Source organism: Corvus moneduloides, chromosome 4 (genome assembly GCF_009650955.1).
Source record: "Corvus moneduloides isolate bCorMon1 chromosome 4, bCorMon1.pri, whole genome shotgun sequence".
NCBI lineage: Eukaryota > Metazoa > Chordata > Aves > Passeriformes > Corvidae > Corvus > Corvus moneduloides.
In genome coordinates this window covers 66,210,211-66,230,603 of record NC_045479.1, presented here as the reverse complement: position 1 = coordinate 66,230,603, position 20,393 = coordinate 66,210,211, and the positions used below count along the sequence as shown (strand labels likewise).

General features: G+C 39.8%; 1 protein-coding gene across 2 annotated transcripts in view; it reads left to right on the top strand.

The window, feature by feature from the left end:
* Positions 1–20,393, top strand: part of SEMA3A (semaphorin 3A) — a 237,593-nt gene that overhangs the window by 62,562 nt on the left and 154,638 nt on the right. Inside the window, exon 2 of one of the 2 annotated variants that reach the window (XM_032106485.1) lies at positions 8,934–9,131. In XM_032106485.1, the coding sequence (XP_031962376.1) occupies positions 9,020–9,131 (112 nt within the window). In that variant the 5' untranslated portion in view covers positions 8,934–9,019. Of the gene's footprint in view, positions 1–8,833; positions 9,132–20,393 lie in introns of those variants that run through there. The other variant, XM_032106484.1, reaches the window with a different exon arrangement.

Here is a 20,393-nt window from a genome sequence, read left to right as displayed (position 1 = left end):
CTAATTCTAGGCTTAGGCACACTGTTCTCTGTTAGCAACATTACGTAAGTAGTTCCAAGGCTCTTTATCAGCAGCTAAAAGTGTGTTTTTAGAACAAAATTGTCATTGGCAAACTTAAGTCTGACATGGAACACTGCTGCAAATGGGTAAAGACTGAGTTTTTGCATGCATCACATTCTGCAATTTCATGTAAAGTAACCTTCCTGGAGTGACAGTATTTTCCTTAGCTTTGTCCTGTGGTGGAGGGGGGAGAGGAGCAGAGTGAGGTTTCAGTCACTAAAAGCAGATGACAAGTAGCTTCAGAACACAAGAACTCACACACCTCACACACCAACCTGCTGCCTTCATTTGTATTCAACAGATGTCTCGATTTTTTTCCCACTCACTGCCTAGACTGCGCTGATCAGTATAAACAATGGAATTTTTGTCTTTATGGACATATTTTTGTTCTGTTTCACTTGAAGGTAGAGACAAACATTAAAAGAAAAAGAAGAAAAGCAAAAAGCAACCTTCACAGACACATTTATAGCTTAAAAATTTGATAGGTAAACTTGAAGAAATAATTAAGGTATTCAAGAATTTGGCTGAGAGATTCATGAAACTAGTACATGATGCTGTAAGATTTAAACAGAAAGAAAAAAAAAAACAGCAAAAAAGAAAACCTGAGGGATTAATCTGTGAGACACTGTAAAAGCCAGGGGAAATGAAAATGGCTAATTATGCTAATTTTATGTTATACTATCAATATGGAACATGTATTGTCTTTATGTGTATATATGTATAGATACATAGTGTGCCTATATGAGTCCAGCCTTTTTCCATGACTACTTTGGTATATCTTTTAGTTAAACTACTTTGCATGCACAGAAAAGCTGGCTTATTAGAATATAATTTTTTTCCTTCCTAGTCTGATCACAAGTCCCTAAGGTGTCACTAAGTAGCTAATTCTGGTCCAGAATCAAGAATTTCCATTGTTGTGGGAAATACTTACTGGCAGTAACAGCATCTTTGTCTTTCCTTCTCCTCAGTTACAGAGAACAGGGCAGGCTCTGAGAGAGCAAAACGATGTTACACGGTGTCAGCAGATCTCCATTATCATGTGATCTCCAACAAGGTGTCAGGCTGACTTGGTGCAGCACTCTTCCCTACATCTGGCCATATGTTCCCTTTCCTTTGCCACTTTTACCACCTCTACCACTGCTGTTAGTTCCCAGTCAGTGGGTGAGATGCTCCAGGGAGTTCTGAGCACTGAAACTGCAGCTTCATATCCTGCCTGGAGAGAAAAAAGGGAAGGGACACTGAAACTGTTCAGACTTGTGTTTGACTGCATTTTCCCCAAGACCAAGTACTGGTGGAAAAATCCTCATTGTAGAGTCAGGGATGTTCGTTTTATTACCTGATGCTCTTTGTAGTTATTCTCTCTATGCACATGCAATTGTCAAAGTAGCTAAGTATTTCTAGAATGCCCAAGAAACAGAAACCAAGCTGTGTTTTCAGTTACTTTCCTAAAAAATTGCTCTAATTGTATACGTGTGTGCATGTGTCCAACATACGTTTGGATTTCCACAAACAAGATTTATGTGACTGACTTGTTCAGCTCCATCCTAATTTTGTTTTGGATTTCAACACTTCAGGAGAGAGAAGAAAACCTTTCTTTCCAATGTCTATATTTACCTGTCTAAAATATCACGAAGTCTGATGTCAAAAAAGCTATGTTATGTAAGATATCAGATAAATAATGAGTGTATGACAGATCAGGAAAATAATGCAGTGTAAAGATTTTCTGAAATAGTTACAAATGCAAACAGGAGAAGGAATAAAGTTCCCCTCCCCTGCTGATACCCCTATTCACTGGGGATTCTGAGAGGGAAAGAGAGAGTTAGTTAATGCTTTCTTAGACCTTGCTTTTCTTTGAATTCCCCTCTCTCCTCTTCTAGCACACACTTGTACGCATTGCTGACTCTAAAAGCATTCCCAGAGGTCAAATTATTGAAAGTTCAACCAAATTTTCCTAAGCTATCACAGTTTACTTACCATTCCCAGTTTCCACAGGCTATCTGAGCAGTGATTAAATATCTATCAGTTTTGGCATCAGAAGCCATAAACTGACTCTTTAGCCCCTGTGTTTGTGTGATATTGTTTGATCTTCCAAAGACAATTTGCACCCACACACACTGTTCAACAGAATCTGACTTGCAGTCGGTCTGTGAAAAAAAAAGCATCCTCATTAAAAAGTTTTCCAGTCTAGAAAGTCAAATAGGGAATATGCGTGAAGATGACAGTCAGTGGTTTTGTTTCTGTTGGTTTTAAATCTTTGTCATATAATAATGACCCGCTCAGCACAAGAAGAAAAAAAAAAAATAGAAGAAAGGTCCAGAAAAGAACGATGATCATAGCAGATGCTGCACACGCTTTCAGTTTGTGGTTTGCTGCAATTCACCTGGACTATTTAAAAGCCTGTGATGAATGGGCGGCACAAAAGATAGCGTTGTGTCTTTCAAGCCTTTGACAGTAGGCACTAAATGTTACTAAGCAAAATTACATAGGGCCAAAAGGTTGGCCATGATGAATCCCAGATACAATAGAACTGGGGATTTTCTGTATACGGAGTGATAAGGAGGGACTTTTAGGGTTGACAGGAATGACTTGCATACTATGACAAATGAAGAGGTAAGGATGTGGCTGTTGGCACAGTACGTGAGAAATGCGGGATCAATTTCCCGCCACGTTAATGTCTTAGTGTGTGGCCTGGGGGAAGTCCCTTAGGATCAGACATTGGAAAGTATACAGGGGTCTAAAGATGCAAATCAGAACATCAGAGGACTTTCAAAGACAAGCAGAAAATCCTGACCTGATCCATGTCTTATTTTTCTGATCATAGAGATTTGTTGGGTTTTTTGGAGGAAAATATTTTATGTATCATCAGTTGTTCCAATTCAGAAAAGAAGTGGGTGATAAAAGCCAAAATTGGATTTGAAGGCCAAAATAGCTGAATGTGTAATTCATTTGTGTGTAATACACCTTGCAAGTTGTCTCCACAGCCAATAGTGGAGAAGAGGACAGAACTGGTTTATTATCTGTCTTTTCAGAGATCCACCAAGCATTAAATCTGTCAGGATAGAGGAGCAAGTGATTCTGCAGCTGGTCATTTGGGAGGAGACCTTCTGGCTTGATTAGACTTCCCTCAACAAAGTTCAATACATCAGGCCCGGAATAGGATTTAAGGAGCCAAAAGTTTCATAGCTGCTGTTTCTTTGGTTTTCCCTTTCCCTTTTCCCTTTCCCTTGATTTTTCTTAAATTGGCTTTTTTCTGAAGAATTAGAACATCAAATATTTCTTTGCATTTCCCGCATCTCCTGTAAAAAAACCATATGTCCAGTATTTCCTCAATGAAGGCCCAACAGCCAATAAACGGGAGCAATTAGAGGGACAGAAGTCTCTGTGCTTGGAAGTTAAAAGACTTGGAAGTTTTGTGCAATTTGCATCAGTATCCTGGAGTTAATCCATTGAAAACAGAAGCTACTGACCCATACCAGGGATTGGGGAAAATAAATTTTTTGTAACTCTTATTAAAGTCACATGCCTGGTACTGAGCTGTTAAGGTGGGTTTCCTACCAAAGCTCTGGATATCACAGGTGCTGTACATCTGTGTCTGAGATGAACATCAGGCAGCTGAGGCCAAGGGAATAGAAAAGATTTGTTTAGGTTTGAAGAGCAATCTGAAAATTTTGCTGTTCAGACAGGCATGTAACCTGTCTACAGAACAGGATGCAAAGAAAATTTTTGAAGAGTTTGATGAGGTGTTTAATAGACCTGAAAGCATTGTGAATAAAACACATCATACTGATACAGATCCCATTATGCTGCCAAAAGTACTAGCATCACATAGAGTACAGTCTCATTAGTCCCGAGAAATGAAGGAAAAGTTGATTGTGACAAGATGGTAAGATGCAGTGTTATTGAGAGGACACAGATACTGACTAGCCTGGTTAGCAACCCAATCACATTCAATAATAAGAAATGGTGCGGATTTATGTAGATGGAGGAGATTCGAATAAGGCTACCAAATGCAACAAAGCCCAAGGGAGTGCTGGGAAAAGACATGTCTAGACTTCCAAAAGCAAGAATATTTCCAGATAAAAATGCAAGCCTGTGATTTTGGCAACTGCAGTTTGACAAAATTTTAAACTCTACACCTGCGTATGTCTTTTTGCTGATGCATTTTTAAATAAATTTGCTCTGCGATTGCTTCAGAAATCAAAAAGTGCCACTAAACAGAATTTTAAATCCCCTAAAAAACAGGTGGAAAGAGATACTTATAACCTCTTGAGCTAATGTGATAATCATCAACACTGTAAAAATAATAGCTGATATCCAGTTCAGCAGGTCTGGCTATCAGAAGCATTTTTCTTCACTGTATAGGCCTTTTATAGGTTTCCTTCTTTTCGTTCTTTCTCTTCCTTGAGAAAAAGAGAACAACTGTGTCAGCAATAAGCTTTATGTCAAATAGATTCCAGGTTTAGACTCCTGTCTTATATAGGCAAAGGACTTGAACCTCAGAGGTAGAGCTTCATGACATGTTGCCTTCAGGAGAGAGGCCAACATTTGAAGATCCCCTGCATTGTTGCTTTTCCCCAACACCACTTGATGATTCTTTTTACTCCACTAGCAGGTGCATGCACTGCAACTGTGTGAAAAACAACCCCCTTCATATGCCAAAAAGATTATTTTTAAACATTCTTGTTCATCATGTTTCTAGTATGTTCCCACAATAAGTTTGTAGCATCCCACACGAGAGAGTGGCAACCTGTGACATAAGAGTAAAATGTGGTAGATGATGTCTGGATATTCTTACAAGGGATTTTGCTTCTGAAGTCACTGGGTTATGACACTGCATTCTGGGTCTCTCACACATCCCATGAAAAACGCACTTAAAATTGTTTTCTAGACTAAGCCTCCTTTTGGACCAATAATGATTCAGTTATTTGAAAACATTTTCAAAGTATCATTATATATACAACTCACAAATTTCAAAGGGACCCTTTGCAGAATTGCAAATATTCTGCTTATCAAGCAATTCGCCTGCTATAGACAAAAATAGCAGGGAGTGTATCTTAGTTAAGTTTTCACATTTCCTGCATGAGTGCGCTAAGAAGGTTTTTAGCAATAGGATGCAGAATGAGAAGTTTTGGGGTTTTTTCTCTGATTTTAGTCAGAAATTGCACATTTAAGAAATCTTTGCCTCAAAGATTACTGGATTACTACCAAGTGTCAAAACTGGATTCTGGTAATTCCTGCATAGTTCTGAGAAAGACCTGATCACATCCATATAAACAAGTAATGACTCATCCAAAACACAGGAAACAATCTTGAAAACAGAAGTCCATTTCTAAAGCACACTAACGACTTTCTTACAGCAGTTAAGCTTTCAAGAGTTTCTAAGCATAAAAATCACAGCAAGCAGCAAGGTTTGAACAAATCATGAGTCAAGTAATACTATTTCTGAGTAATGAGAAGTACCAAATTATGCCAACTTGTAAGTGATTGTTAGAGTAATTCTGCATGGATGGTCAACAGTGAAAGCCCAGAACCATCCAAATATAACTTTTTGTGGGATCTATCAATGTGAAGTTGCTGCACATATTGGAAGGTGGCATAAAAAAACTCCAAATCATAATACAACACAGCACGAGAGCAGAAATGTTAAACAGAGCCCACAAGGGCCTATCTGGAGCTTGAAACATAAAACACTATATAGAATGTCTTATAAATACCATTACAGAAAATAAAAATAAAATCTGCAACAAATATGGGAAAAGATGCAGAAGAACTGTTATTCTTTTTGAACTTGCTTCCAATAACGGAATAATTTATTAAGCTAATAACTGTGGTCTTCATTTCTTCCGGGGATAAGGGTATTATCTTAAGAACTGAGAAAGTTTGTATTTTACTTTTTTGCCTCTCTCTAAATTCAGAAGCTAGATCTCTTTCAAAAGACCAAAGAAAAAAGGTGAATAGATTGTTATTTGAAAGTGAGTTGTTGCCCACCCTAAATTCCCAGAGTTGACATTTCTGGCACTGGCTGTAAGAGTCTTGGCCAAATCATTCCTTCCAAGCAAAGCCCAGTTTCGCCTTGGCAGAAGCACCATATGGCAATGGGTGCCTTTGAGATATAAAGCCTCTTCAAGCACCACTGAAGTGCTGCCATTGCCCCTCTCCTTATAAGGGGGTGTAGCATATGCTCTCCTGACTAGCTGATTAGCACTACTTAGAGCTAAATAGCAGAAGGATCAGGTTTTACCCTTCTCTATGTCTTTAGACTGCTGTATCCCACAGAGGAAGGCAAAAAGTGAGTGGTCTCTCACATGAAGGATGCAAAAAGTATCTCATCTCCCCTTAAAAAATGCTGTATTTTATCTCTCAAATGCAATCTTGGATAAGTTAGTATTCATTGTATCTAATACATACGTTTTCTGGGGAAAATATATATTGACTGGGAATGTGGTTTGTTTATATGATTGATGTAAAATAGTCTGGAGTGTTACATGTTCATTCTACATGAGAAAGACAGGTTTTTAGCTTTGTACTATCTTCTCCTCATGAGAAAAAAAAGAAGTAGCTGTGCCTTCTTTATGCAACTAGAAGTAAATTGAGTGTAACAACATCATTGTAAAATGATGTGCTTTATAAAGTCCCGAATATGGTGCATCTTTTGTGTTTTGTTTCTAATTGTTTGCTCAATACAAAAGGATAATTCATTAGGCCAATTCTCCAAATAATCTCAAAGTGACATGAATTCCTTTGCAGAGTGAATGTCTGTAACAAGTAATCCATGGAAAACAGACAGGCGTCTCTTGTCATTTTGGAGCTCTAATCCACTGCCTGAAGCATGAAAATGCTCAGGATAACAAGTGTGGGAATGACCAAAATCAACATTATTTTTTTATTTTCTTTTCTAAACAATGCTTCTGATCAATAGAATTGCTGAATCTGCCAGATACAATGCCATGGGATTAATGAATTAAGCTCAGGAAGCAGAAGAATTTGTTAAAAAGGAGAGGGAAAAAGCCCCTTCTTTTCCACTGGTGTGTGAATATTAAGCAATGGAAGCAGCAATGACAGAATTTTAGCCCTTGTTTTACCATAGCACCAAGCCTTGTTCTGCACAAGTCTTTACATTTTAATTAGAACCATACTGACACCCGCTTTTTCAACTGTGAACTTCACTTTTAAATTTAAAACTATTTCCTAAATGCTGGTTTAGTATCTAGGTCTGAACACAGAAGAGAGATGGTGTGTTTGTGTAATCCAGTGTGTAGTGTGGTCATCATCAGTGGGGCTAGATAATTGGTTTTTAAACCACAGTAAATAGTGGTAAAATGAAGGAAGAGACTCTCACTGAAATGCCATAGTACCAGTAGTCAGCATAAAGTACTCACATGCTCTGGAAAAACATAGAATGAAATACAGAGGGATCATCACACTTCTTTGATGACGCCAATGTTTTACAAAGGCTGATTGCCAGCGTTTCTGTCAATACTGCATCAGGAATGTAGCACAGGGTACATATCTGTGTAAGACATTACATCCCAAAATACACATTACATTGATATTCAGCACAGCATGGAAATTTTAATAAACCGTCACTCACTAGAAGGGGTTTGTTCAGATATTTGGGAGGGGAGAGCTTATGTTTGCTTATATGTTTGTATTTACACCTCCTTAAAGACCTCTGGGAATTCTGTGTGTCCTTTTGTCCAAACAAACAAACAAAAAAATCTTTATCTAGTTTCGTTGCACAAAAATATATTACAATAATCACACAGTCCTAGAAATCGGAAGGTTTGGAACATTTTCAACTTACAAGAACACTTCAGAGAATACTCCTGTGTAATTTATGAGCCCCTCTAGACCTGTCCATGTCTTGAACTGATTGTTGAAGTGGGCTTTACTAGGAATTTCTTTGCTTGAATTGGAGTAGTGCAGGAGGTGGGGAAGGAGGGAGGGTTAGAGCAACCTTCCCTAACAAGGCTTTAAAAGCTTCAGCGGTAAAGTTATGCTGATGGGAGACTTTGTTACTCGTTTTTAACTGGGAACAACCCGAAGAGGATTACGCTATGGGCAGGAGCTGTTATTTATGTGGGTAGCAACGTCGTGGGCTGTGTTGTGCCGTTGTTGTTTTTAACGTGGGACGTGCATCTTTTGATTAGAACTGTAAAATGATTTTAAAAAACCAAACCGAACAACCAACCAAACAAAACGCAACAAACCCAAACCAAGCAAAACCAAACCCAACAACCTGGGCAATGACATGAAACAGCTGGTGAAATGTTTAGCTCCGTGCCCTCCCCAAGCGCGGCGGAGGTTTCTGTTCTCTCATCTCTGCCGCGATGTGGGCTTTTTTTTTTTTTTTTTTTTTTCTTTTCCTCCTTTTTTTTCTTTTTTATTTTTTTCCTAGCTCCTTGCATGTGCTGTGACAGCCGGGGAAGGGGGGGCGTGGGGGGGGTCGCCCCTGCCGGCGCTCCCATTGTCAGGCGCTCCGGGAGCGCGGGCAGCGCTGGTGTCCCCGCGCCGGGCGGTGCGCGGGGAGCGCGGGGAGCGCGGGGCCGCCCCCGCCGCCGGGACCCGCCCGCCGCGCGGGGAGCGGAGCGGGGCCCGCCCCGCCCCGGCCCGGCCCGGCCCGGCCCCGGCCCCTGCCCCCGGCCCGCGCCGCCGCCGCCGCCCGCACCATGCCGCCCCCCCGCCGCACGCCGCTCGCGCCCGGGGGCTGCCTCCCTTTCCGGCCCGCGGCGTGTGCGTGAGAGGGGCTTGAAGTTGCCCCGGCGGCGGCGGCGGCGGCCGCGAGCGGGGGGCCGGGACGGCAGCGGCGGCGTCGGGGCGCGGCGGGCGCGGAGCGGAGCCCACCCCCATCACCTGTTACCTCCGCTCCCCAGGTTGCCTGAAGTTCCCCGGCGGCGCCCGGCAGGACGGGGAGCGCCACGGCTGCGGCTGGCGGGGACCCTACAGTGGCTGCTGCAGCATGGGCTGGCTCAGGGGGATTGCCTTGCTTTCCTTGGGAGTATTACTAGCAGGAAGAGTCAACTGCCAGCATGTGAAGAATAATGTGCCAAGGCTCAAATTATCGTATAAAGGTAAGTCTGTTGTTCTCTCTTATTCTCGGTTTTCCTACGAACCTCTCTCCTCCTTGCTCCGTCACTGCCTCCCTCCTCACCTTCCTCGCTGCTTTTCCTTATCTTCCAAAGGGGAAATTGACATTAGGAGAAATTTCTGAAAACATTTACTTAAAAAGCCTCTCCGTGCTGCGGTCGGTACCAGGCAGTTTAAACCTAGACAAAGAAGAGTTAGTTGCGGTTGCAGACGAGGACTCCGGATCGTGCTGATCCCTGTTAGAGCATTTTTCAGTCTTGTGCTATTTCACCGGACTTTACTCTTCAAAACGATGAGTCGCGTTTGGCCACCCAGCTCATCTCCCCCATGCTGGGCATGCAGTGCAGCCACCATCCCAGATCTGCTTTAAACATCATAGAATAGATGAAGATTTATATATTTTTTAATTTTATATTTTAGGCATGAAGTGGTTAATTTTCAAGTCATGACTATTCAGTTTGTACAAATCTGACAATCAGATGCCTAACATAAGCAGTAGATGGTGGGTTTGCCAAGAAACTATAAACTGAAAGGAACAGATCAGTCCAGAAAAGGAGGAGAGGACTGCTAGGCACCAGAAAATGCTGCCTATGGATGTTTAATGCAGTGCGATTTATTTGAACCACGGTTCTTTTCGGTGTACTCTGATGTGTGTCATTAGAGATCACAGGGAAGGTGTAACTGAAGAAAGAGAGCTGTGAGATTACATTTACGTTTGAAATTGTGTAATGCCACTCACACTGCAGTTGTCAGTAATTAACTTTTGTATAATAGTGCCGGTATTAAAGGAGAAGGGTGAAGTAGACAGGCTCTTCTCTTTATCAGCATAGTTCCACTCTAAGTACGTTTTCAGAAGAATTCATCAAATCTGAGGAATGTACAACTGGGAAAGAAGTTTAAAATGTAAGAGCTGTAGAGTATTTTTTTCTAAAACAGAGAGCTATACACCTAGGTACATACACATCTCTCTGAAGAGCTGCCTCCTCATAATTCTCAGATTATTGAAGGCTGAGAGAAGGAGCAGCAGCTACAGTTCTGAAAGCAGAGAGGAAAAATAACACACTGCTTCTACAGAGGGAAAAAGAGAACATGTGTGTGCTTGCCTGGTCATAGATGTCAATCTCAGTTTACAGCATAGTGTCAATACATCTCTTGCCAGTAGAAATACGTTTTCCTTTTTTTTCATCTTTCTCATGCTGCAAATGAGAGGGGGGAAAGTCCTCTCTGATACAGAGCAGGCGTCATCTTCACACTCCAGATGAAAAAAAGAATTAAGCACCTGCAAAACTTGGATGCACTGTGTGAAATAAATGCATGTGCCGGGTTTTCTTAAAGAACTCATATGTGCATATTTGTGTGTATTTAAACTATAAAGTATATGAATGAAAAGAACAGTTTAAGGGGTTCAGAGTCTGTTAATGAGAAAAAACATTTGTATTTAACACAAAATTGATTATTTTGAATAATGGAGTCTAAAGATAGCTTCTACTGTAACTACATGTCATGTCAAAAAACTCATTAAAAAACTCTTAATTGCTTCCAAACTTCTACAATCGTACTGAAACTCAGATTAGTATATAGAAGCATAAATGCTATAAAAATATCCTGTAAAGGGGTTTAATGGCTTATTAATTACTGTTTATTTTTTTCACCCTTTTAAAGTTTATCCATGGCTCAAGTCTGCTACCCCTGCTCATATTGGCTAAATGCACAGAAACTAATTTCAAAGAGTGGCCAAATGTGACTGACGGTGGTTTTCTTTTTTTCTTTTCTCTTTTTCTTCTTCTGTTTTTTTTTTCCCACCTCGCTGGTGCTGTATCTATAGACCCTTTAAAAAATGTTTCGCTGCTCTGCCGATTGGTTGTTTTCCAGTTCTGCTCTTGCTGGGATAAAGAGCCTCATTTTCATTTTTTAAAATATCAGATATCAAATTTTGCTATATGGTCAGTTCTATATGATCAAAACAGGAAACTGAGCTGAACATCAAAACTGTTTTATACTTGGTGGATCATTGTGGAACAAAAATGAGTTCAAATGGTGAGCAACCCTGTTTCCTATGCAGTGAAGACAGTAAATGCCTAAATCCAGAGCAAGTTGAAGTCTGAAGACTTACAGGAATTCACACTGTAGCCTTTGAGACACACATTTGACTTCAAACATGTGTAACTCTAAAAATCAGATCAGACTGCTCACATACTTAAAATTAAGTACTGGTGTAAATGCTTGGCCAGGTCAATAGGAGAGTGCTGCTACATTGATCCCCAGGTATGGGGATATCATTATTAGTCAGAGAAGACTAAGCCTTGTCAGCTGGTGCTTTTCCAGACAAATTTTGCTTCCAGCACAGTACTCAGTGCACCGATCAATGTTAACACCTTGCGTAGGAACATCCTTAAATGCTGTGGGTATTGAAAATATGTCTTTTAGGTACTGACAGAATACCTCACATGCTAATACTTATCTCTCTGGATATACTTCACTGCCATGTGACTATGTGATACCAAGTGATTCATCTCTATTTAAACTGCTTGCAAGTAGAAAAAGAAGCTACCCAGTTACTTACCCATTCCTCATCTCCATGAAGAGATGTGGTTGAGTAAAATAAACTTATGATATTGGAAAAAAAAAACCCCAAACATGCAGGGTGAAAAGAATGACCCAGGTGACTTCACTTTTCTGTGGCAGTCATTGTGCTTTCTTTTAAGATGTGTGCTTGTTTGTCTAAACAGATACCTTGGAGCTAAGTGTTGGTGCTTTATTTCAAAAGAAATCAAGGATGTATTTTAACTTCTTGTTTGTCTCGACTAATTAGATGTCAAACATGGTTAAAAAGCTCAGGCATTTGCTTTAAAAGTTAGCGAAATGTCATGAAGGGTTAAATCCCTGCCAACCTTGATTTCCTATGGTCACTTGCTTTCAAAGGCCCAGTAGTAGCTCTGCTATTTCCCTGGTTGCTGGACAGAAGTTTTGGTGAACTCCTGTTCTTACTTCCTCTTAACTTCTTGTCGCTCAGTCTTGCAGAAGATTAAAAGCATCCTATGGGGCGTGGTGTGGATAGGAAGTAGAAGAGAAAGTGTATAAATGCGTATGTTAAGGCCACATCTGTGACCTGAAAAGGTTCTTTCTGTTTATTGTGAAACAAAGTTCTGGTTATTTGGTTTATATCACCTTGATTCTGCTGGCATATTAAAGAAAGGAAATTTGAGGAGAGCGGTAGGGATATCCTTGTCCATCTGAAATCTGTGGTGAAGCTCCTGTCCAGTAGCTTCTGGGTTTTGCTCTGTACTTTATAAAGTTTCCAAGCATTTTCATCTTTGTACATGGGTTGGAAAGGTTTTACTCAAATGCTACTCATCTCCTTATTTGAGTCAAAAGGAATTAATATGATTAAAAGCCTGATCCAAAGTTCATTGAAGTCACTAAGTGCTGGATCATAGCCTAAATGTGGTAAAACCAGCCATAAAACTGAAAGCTCAGTTGAGCTCTTCAACCACTGAACTCCTCTTTTTGTGTCCTTCAAAGACTTTGTGTCCTTATTGTAGAGTAACGAGAAATGTCATTGTTGATATATCAAAAGTAAAAGAATCTTCCCTTAAAGAGCGTAGGGGGCTTTCTTCTTGCTTTTTTGTTGTTTTTTTTCTAATCTCATTGACTTCACTTCTGATGTTCGTTGTAAGTCTCTATATTGTGTCACCAGGTCACAGATTCTGTTTAGGAAACTCCTATTGAGCACAGAGTTCTCAGAAAGACGGTGATCAAGTTGAGTGTGCAAAGTTTAAAACAATAAATATAGCCTTAACTCCAGATGGATTTCTTGTATCGTTTATTGTTTTGTATTTTCTTTTGCTGTTCTCTGTATGGGGAGGTAACAGCACAAACAGAGATGGAGCTAGCTATAGTACCCTTTAAATATAAACAAATAAGCCCCAAGAAAGTGTTCATTAGCAATTCCTTGATTTGCAGATTTTTTCATAAAGCAACCCTGATTTTTGCCTCCACATGAGTAAATCTTGTCAACCCAACTTTCTCAAATCCATCTGTCACATCTTATTTGTCTATTGAAAATTACTAAATGCTGTAAGTATGTTTTGCAAGAGTACATGTGTGGTTCTCCTTTGTTATTGTTGCTCAATTGGATACATATTACTTGAGAAAAAGTAAGTGGAAAAGCATTGCACACAGATTTAGCTCTATTACTCCCTGGCTACAATTCAAGCCATATTAAAAGTAAGTGTCTTGTTTAAAGTTGCAGTGATAGTGACAACTACTCCATCCTTGATGTGCAGTTGATTTACAATTTTATAGCATGGATTTTTATCCAGATGAAATCATGGCCCTAGTGAAAGCAATGGCAAAACTTCTGTCTCTTTCAATCTGTCCCACATGGAGTGATGAGGAAGGAATGGCACCGCACTGAATTACCTGTATGTACACTAATGTAAATATGATACCTGGCTTGTAGTTTGTTGACCCAGTCTGGTTGTAGTTGATGACCTGCCAGTGGGTTTGATTGTGGTTTTTCCTTTCCATCAAACTTTATAACTCACAATTCAATACCTCTGCAAATATTGGGAAAGCAGGACAAAGTGGGAGAAGGAAATGGGGAGAGAAATATTGGCAAGGGAGCCTATTTCTCTTGAGCTGGGACCAGTATTGGAGTTTGTCTCAAATTTCAAGGTAGCGGCTTAAAAACCTTTGCTTAAACTATCTTGTAGGAGTACTGTCTGAGGGAAAAGCCTCTCTGACATGCCTGAAAGGGAGAGAACAGCCCTAACTTAGGAGGAAGACTTTGGGATGTAAACCAGGGACATCTGCATCTTAACCTTCCACCATTTGTGACAAAATTTCTGCACGGCTCGAGCACTCTTGGATCTTGCAGTTCAGTCAGTGTAGGAGGCTGTGGGATGGTTAAGATACCAAATGCAGCCACAGCCACTTCAACTTTTTTTTTGCCCCAAAATAATGAGTCTTTCAGGGAAGATCTGTGTGTTGGTCTTTCTGTCACTGGTTGACTGGGGTCTTCCCAAGACCTGGGAACTCTCAGGGAGGTGCTAGGACTACCCTGCCTGGCTCTGACAGCCCACAGGCTGACAGGAGGGAGAAGCTGATGAAGGAAGTGCCAAAGCTCAGATCTTGCCTATATAGGGAAATTTTCAGCTAGCTAATTGGGGCCTGAGACAGGCAGTGTAATTGGAACAAGGAGGGTGAAAACCTAGCCCAACATTCTCGTTTTGCATTTCCAACTTTCCCATTTAAATCCAGTGGAAAAAGTGGTTTCTGAATTACAGAGCCTCCCTTTTCTGAGAAGCTGGAGTTGTCTATAATTTTTTTTACTCTATGGTTTGCAAATGACTGAATTATTCATGGAAGATGCTGTATTGACAGCCATGGAAACACTATTCTTTTGCTGCAGACAAGGTGTGTGCAGCACTTACTTGTATTGTTTGTAACAGCATCTTTAAAACTCTGACCTAGTGGGGAATTTAAATATCCATAGTTTCACTGAGCTCAGTGTATCTTCTGATATGTGAAGTCTGCCTTAAAATATACTTCTGTGCTTGAAGCTTTTGATCAGGACTGAAGTACCTATCTATTTGCTTAGGGTTTTTTCAGGTGTATACTTATTCCATAACACTTAGCAAAACAGTATTATAATAAGAAACCCAGTCATGGCAGGTTGTTACAATGTTACAATGTAAATGGGTTATTTTTTATAATCTCTCCTGCATGTGACTCTGTATGCACAGAAAGCATTTCCATGGAGTTCCCACCTGAAAAGAAACCACAAAATGATTTGTATTTTTAACTCATTCTTTTTTTCTTGGAAGTATTTTTCAGTTTTAATTTAATGCATTGCTATACTGTGATCCTTTTAATATGGTTTTGGTTTGCTTAATCGCTGATTCTGCATATGGCCTTTAATGCCCGCAGCTACTGTTAGAGAATCTTCTTTATTTACTTCCTCTGGCCCACAGACTTCTCCCTCATGTGCATACCTGGAACACTACAATGGAAGCGCCTGCAATACAAAGTTGTTCCAGTATTTTCAACATTTTCTTCATCAGCTGGAGCCTGAGTTGACCCCAGTTCAATCTGAAGCAAAATCATATCTTCACCTGAGGCAGTGCCTAAGTGACTGAGAGGAAAACAAATGCTTCGAAGTGGTGTTAATGGTTGTGACATTTTCCAGTTGTTTGAAAGCTAAAAAGGATAACATTGTTTTCAGGCTCCCACATGCTTATTTTTAAGCAAATGTGTGGGGTGGACCCTGGGAGCTCTATGTCAAACTTTTAAATGGAGGTTCTGTAGCCTTTTAGGGTGCTCTTGTTAATTAAGGTTGCATGTAAAAATTGTTTCTAGTGGTGTGCTGGTGTTGGTGGGCGATTCAGTGAATTCCTTCCCTTGCAGGATTAAAGCTCCCTTCAGGAATGTCTGCAAGTTCACGGTCCTCCCACATGCAGCCTTCATATAAGTTAGCTGCTCTCTTCCAGTAACAGCTGTGGATAGTGAGCATAACTGTGGGGATAGTACTTTTACTTGACTTTTCCTATTTTTTCCAAGTGGGATAGTGCCTGAATATACAAGAGAGAAAAGGATGGCCACAGCTGTTGAGAGCATCAGAAATCTTGAGAGTGTTGTAACCTTTCTCTCGCACCACAGGAGGTCCTCTGTGGTGTCTTTCTCTTTCTTTGTGGCTGACACAGTCGGCCACATTAGGCTCTTTTCAGTGTCAGGGGAAGGAGAGGTACCTCCAGAGAGATAATCTTGGGTTAGGCAGACTGAATGAGACTTTAAAGGGTGCTCATCACTTGTCATTGACTGTAAAAGGAATTAAGCTTCTTGTTCATTTATTTAGTTTCTTTTTTTCTGGGAATGTATCGAAAGAAGGTACTAATTAACTGCTATGGAAGGACTTAGGCTGTATTCTGATCCAAAGCTTCCTAATTTAAGAAACTGCCTCTGCCTAAATGAGTATTTAAAGTTGTGTAAAAATTGAGCTGATTAAACATATGGATGGCCTCAGTATCTGTGATCTTGAGGTCATCTGTGACTCTAAATTTGCATCAAACTTGCAGTATAGAAAGAAATGAACAGTACCGCTACATTCTCGATATTTTTAAATAATTATCTAATTTACTTCTCACGTTTCACATGTCTCTCTTCCTTAATAAGATCATCCCAAATCCAGTGACACATGCTGGAAGTGACTGTCTGGGGCTCCAGAGCTTTGCTAATTCAATGGCTTAATCATTTAGAGCTTTCAATAAGCTGTCCCCTGGCCAGCCCCATTACCTTCTGAATGTTTCTGCACTTTGAAGAGAAAAGCATACTCAAGTCTCAATTTCACAGTGTGTAGTTTGCAAATAAAATTCCCTGTGTATATGTGCAACTCAAAGGACAGGTGTCTTGACACTTTTTCAGCTGAACTATTTCAATAGTGAGAGTGGAATGAAACCTAATTTATTAATTTCTAAAAATTCTAAATAGATTTACAGTTTGGGGGATTCTTTTCTCCCTTTGGGGGTTACAGATCCCCCTTGAACAAGACATATCTACAGCAGTCTGTAAAATGTGTGAGCGCTACTCTACTTTGTGTCACATCTAGTTTTCATCCTTTGCTGTTTGATAGCCAAACAGTAAAGTCAGAAGTTTTTGCCATTCTTCTAATGTTTTAAAGTTGTTTGACATTTATTGGGCTGCCTGCTTATCTCTCCAGCTGGATGTTGCAGAAACTTTAGAAGTGAGCAGTCAAATAAAATTCTCATCTCTTATAAATATTTTCATGCAAAGTTGGATCTTGCAGCGAACAATCTAAGGAATGAAGTAGTTATTTGCTTTCATCTAACTTGTGGAAGGAGGAAAAAAAAGCTCTCCTTTACTCCTCACTCTAATGAAGCAAAGCTCATGTTGGTTCTGACGGCCCCTCTTGGCTTCTTTTGAAATTCCAGCCTTGTATGAGAAAAGGACACAAAAAAGCTCTGTGAGATAATTTAAAGGATTTAGAGCTGCCTTTCAAGGGGGAGGGGTTGGTGGCCTTTTCTAGAGGAATCACATGATAAATACAGCTCACAAGCATCCAAAAGAGCTGCAGAGAGTGCAGGGTACAGCTTTCATCTCCAGCTGATGCTGGAATGGCAATAACTCTCTTCTGCTAGACACAGATCCCACGTATGGCCAAGGCACAGAATGAGGTCCCTTAAGATGATACCTCAGGGTGTTAATTTTACTTTTACTTCTTTCATGGATTTCCCGGTGCAACTTCATTACTTTTGCATGAATGTAGAGCCTGGAATGGTTCTGACTCCTAGTGAAGCTCTTTTTCTCAAAGTACAACAACAACACTCAGTATTACCTGTAGGCCAGCTTGATCTCCTCTCTGCTGCACCAGGTCCTTTCCAAGGTCTCCATCCTGCTGGGGCTGTGTGATAAATCCAGTTCCCATTGAGGGATAGGAGGGACAGCAGAAATTATGTCTGGGGATCTGGGAAAAACAACTTTGTCTTCAAGATTGCATTTTTCCCTGTATTCACTTCTACTACAACAGATTAATGGCTCTATCAAAACTTCTTGCTCTGATGACCCTGTAGACAACAACATAAATGTATTCCTGAGGTACCTGCAAATGGCACAGTTAGGAAATCGCTTCATTCTGAATTGCTGCTCTTCCAAGAAGCTTCAGAGTCCACCCACCAAGACCCAGTGAATATTCAGTTGTGCAGGAAAGTGTGATAACATTTTCGAAAAGCTCCAGTTGGGACTTCTCTGCAAGATCACAGACATCAGCAAAGCAGAATTTCCAGGACACTGGCTGTTGGGTTATCAGAATAGTAAATCCCAGTCTATATTTTTGTTCCAAATGTGTAACCCTAGTTGTTTGTACTCTAGCCATAAAAATTGACTTGCAGCAAATTGGCAAGCTAGATTTCATCTCAAGTGAAACTATTCAGGAATTTGTTAAAATTTAAAAGAAGTTTTTCATAGTTCATTTTAAAGGAATGTTATGAAGTAAAGTATTAACAACAATAATATATGTTGAAAGTCTTTGCTTTTGTCTGCAGCCTGTATTATTGAGATAGAAAATTACATAAATTTCTAATTCTATTTTTTCAGATTTTGTTTCTCATCTGTAATGGGAAACTACTGGATGTTCTACTTCCTTTTCTCGCATCCTTTTACAATTCTGCGTGTTTCATCATTCTTTAAACCTGCATTGTAATTCAACTCTTTACTGGACAATAGTCATAAATTAGGAAAGTTTTGTTAATCTCACCTACATCGCCTACAAATGGAGGCTGGATGTTAACAGAAACCCAGCACCACAGCTGATGATACACAGGAAGTCTGTACTGTAAAGAGAATCAAAGAAAGTACCATAAATGTGAAATCCTATTAATTCCTTGGCTCTTTGTCAGCTCCTTCACCTGTAAAGTGGTATTAAGTGATTTCATGAGGAATTGCTCAAGGTCAGAGACTTGCCATGCTTATTCAGAGCTGTATCGTACTCTCAGAATAATCCCATTAATGTGTGTATTCAAAGTTCAGTCAGAACTTATTTTTGATCAACATAGAAAGGCCTTACAAGTACTTTAAAGTGATTGTAATAGTAATATTCACAGCCATGTATGCCTGTGACATGAAACACATCCCTATTATGCAGAAAGCATATCTAATTTAATTCCATTTGGATATTCCAGACAGTTTTATACAGGAGCCCTTCACAGTGTTTTTGGAGTATCCACCTCTATTTCACACTAAATACACTGTGAAGGTGATTACAGATGGCTCTGGAGAAGAGCCTTTGTATTTAGTCTTTGCAGTATTGTCTGCCAATGGTGTGTGAGTGCTCATGAGATTCTGGCCTATTTCACTGAGTTTAAGCTAGGGTTTTTTTTATCATGGCTGATAATCATATTTTAAAATTAAGAAGGAATAAAAAGTGTTAATTTTTTTTTTCTTGTGTTTATCCAACAGAACTAAAACCTCACTTGGGACAATTTATCCCCTTGTACTCGGTCTGAGCATACCTTACCAAGCCACTGGTGATTAACACCCCCTGGCTCCTTCAAGTGTATGTGTTTCCTTCCCAAGAGATTATGGAAAAAAACCTTCTCTTTCTTTGTGCACACATCCTTTTTTTCTGTCTGTCCATACCCCAAGTGTTCCTCCACCTTCTCCAGGATGAGGGCAACCTTTCCTAGACACTTGGGGAAGTATTCAGTAATCAATTGAGTCAGTTATAGTTGCCTATCATTTGTGACTCACTCTCTGGAAAACTGTTGCTTGACAGCCCTAGTTCAGACCTAATAATGAAGATAAACTGCTATAATAAATTCATGAGTAGAATTTTGCATTTTACAAAGATTCACATTCTCATTCCTAAAATAAGTAAGAAAGCACCTGTTCCCTTTGTCAGCCTGGCCTATGAAAAGAATATTGGTGTTTCATATATTCCACATACCTTAAATGCAGCATTTAAATATTATCTTCAGTGAATTATCTCAAGGAATGTTTTTCTTTGCTTTTATACTTCCTCGTGCCACTTATGTGATGTAATTGTTGTTTTGAATAGCATTCTTTTTCCATAATAAGCTAACCATTTTCATGCCATTAATTAGGAAATACAGGGAAAATGCAAGTTTTTGTGTGATTTTGATGTACTTTTGAACTTCAGGCACAAGTTTGTAGTTTGACATGTTAAACTATAGTGTCTAACTTGAACACGTGCTACATGGTTTTCTTTACAGTTTTGCAGGTGCTAGGAGAGCTAAGTTTAGTTCTTGAGGTTGGCAAACAGACCAACTGAGAGCAATGGAAAAGGTCCTGTTTAGTGATGTCAAAAGACTTCATATGTTTTCAGAGAGACAAATGTCAAGTGTCGTGTGTACTATTATTCTATATTAGGAATTTTAAGCAGTGATCAACTATTCTGGTGTAAACCAAATGTAACATCATAACTGTGACTGCAGTGCTACATGTTTAGACCCCTGATTCTGCTAATTGACTTCTTACCAAAGGGAATGAGGACATGACTGAGCAATGCAACTTGTAGTTTTTTAATACAATTTCCATAGCTGAGACCATAAACAGCCCCTTAAGGTCATTTCTCATAACTGCCACTCTCTTAAAATTTTTTTTCTACCAGCATTTAGGAATATGATAAATGCTGAATTTTGTTTCACTGTAGGTTCACCCCCATTACAATGCATAGAAACTATTTTACCTTATGCCAGACATATGGAAGTGAT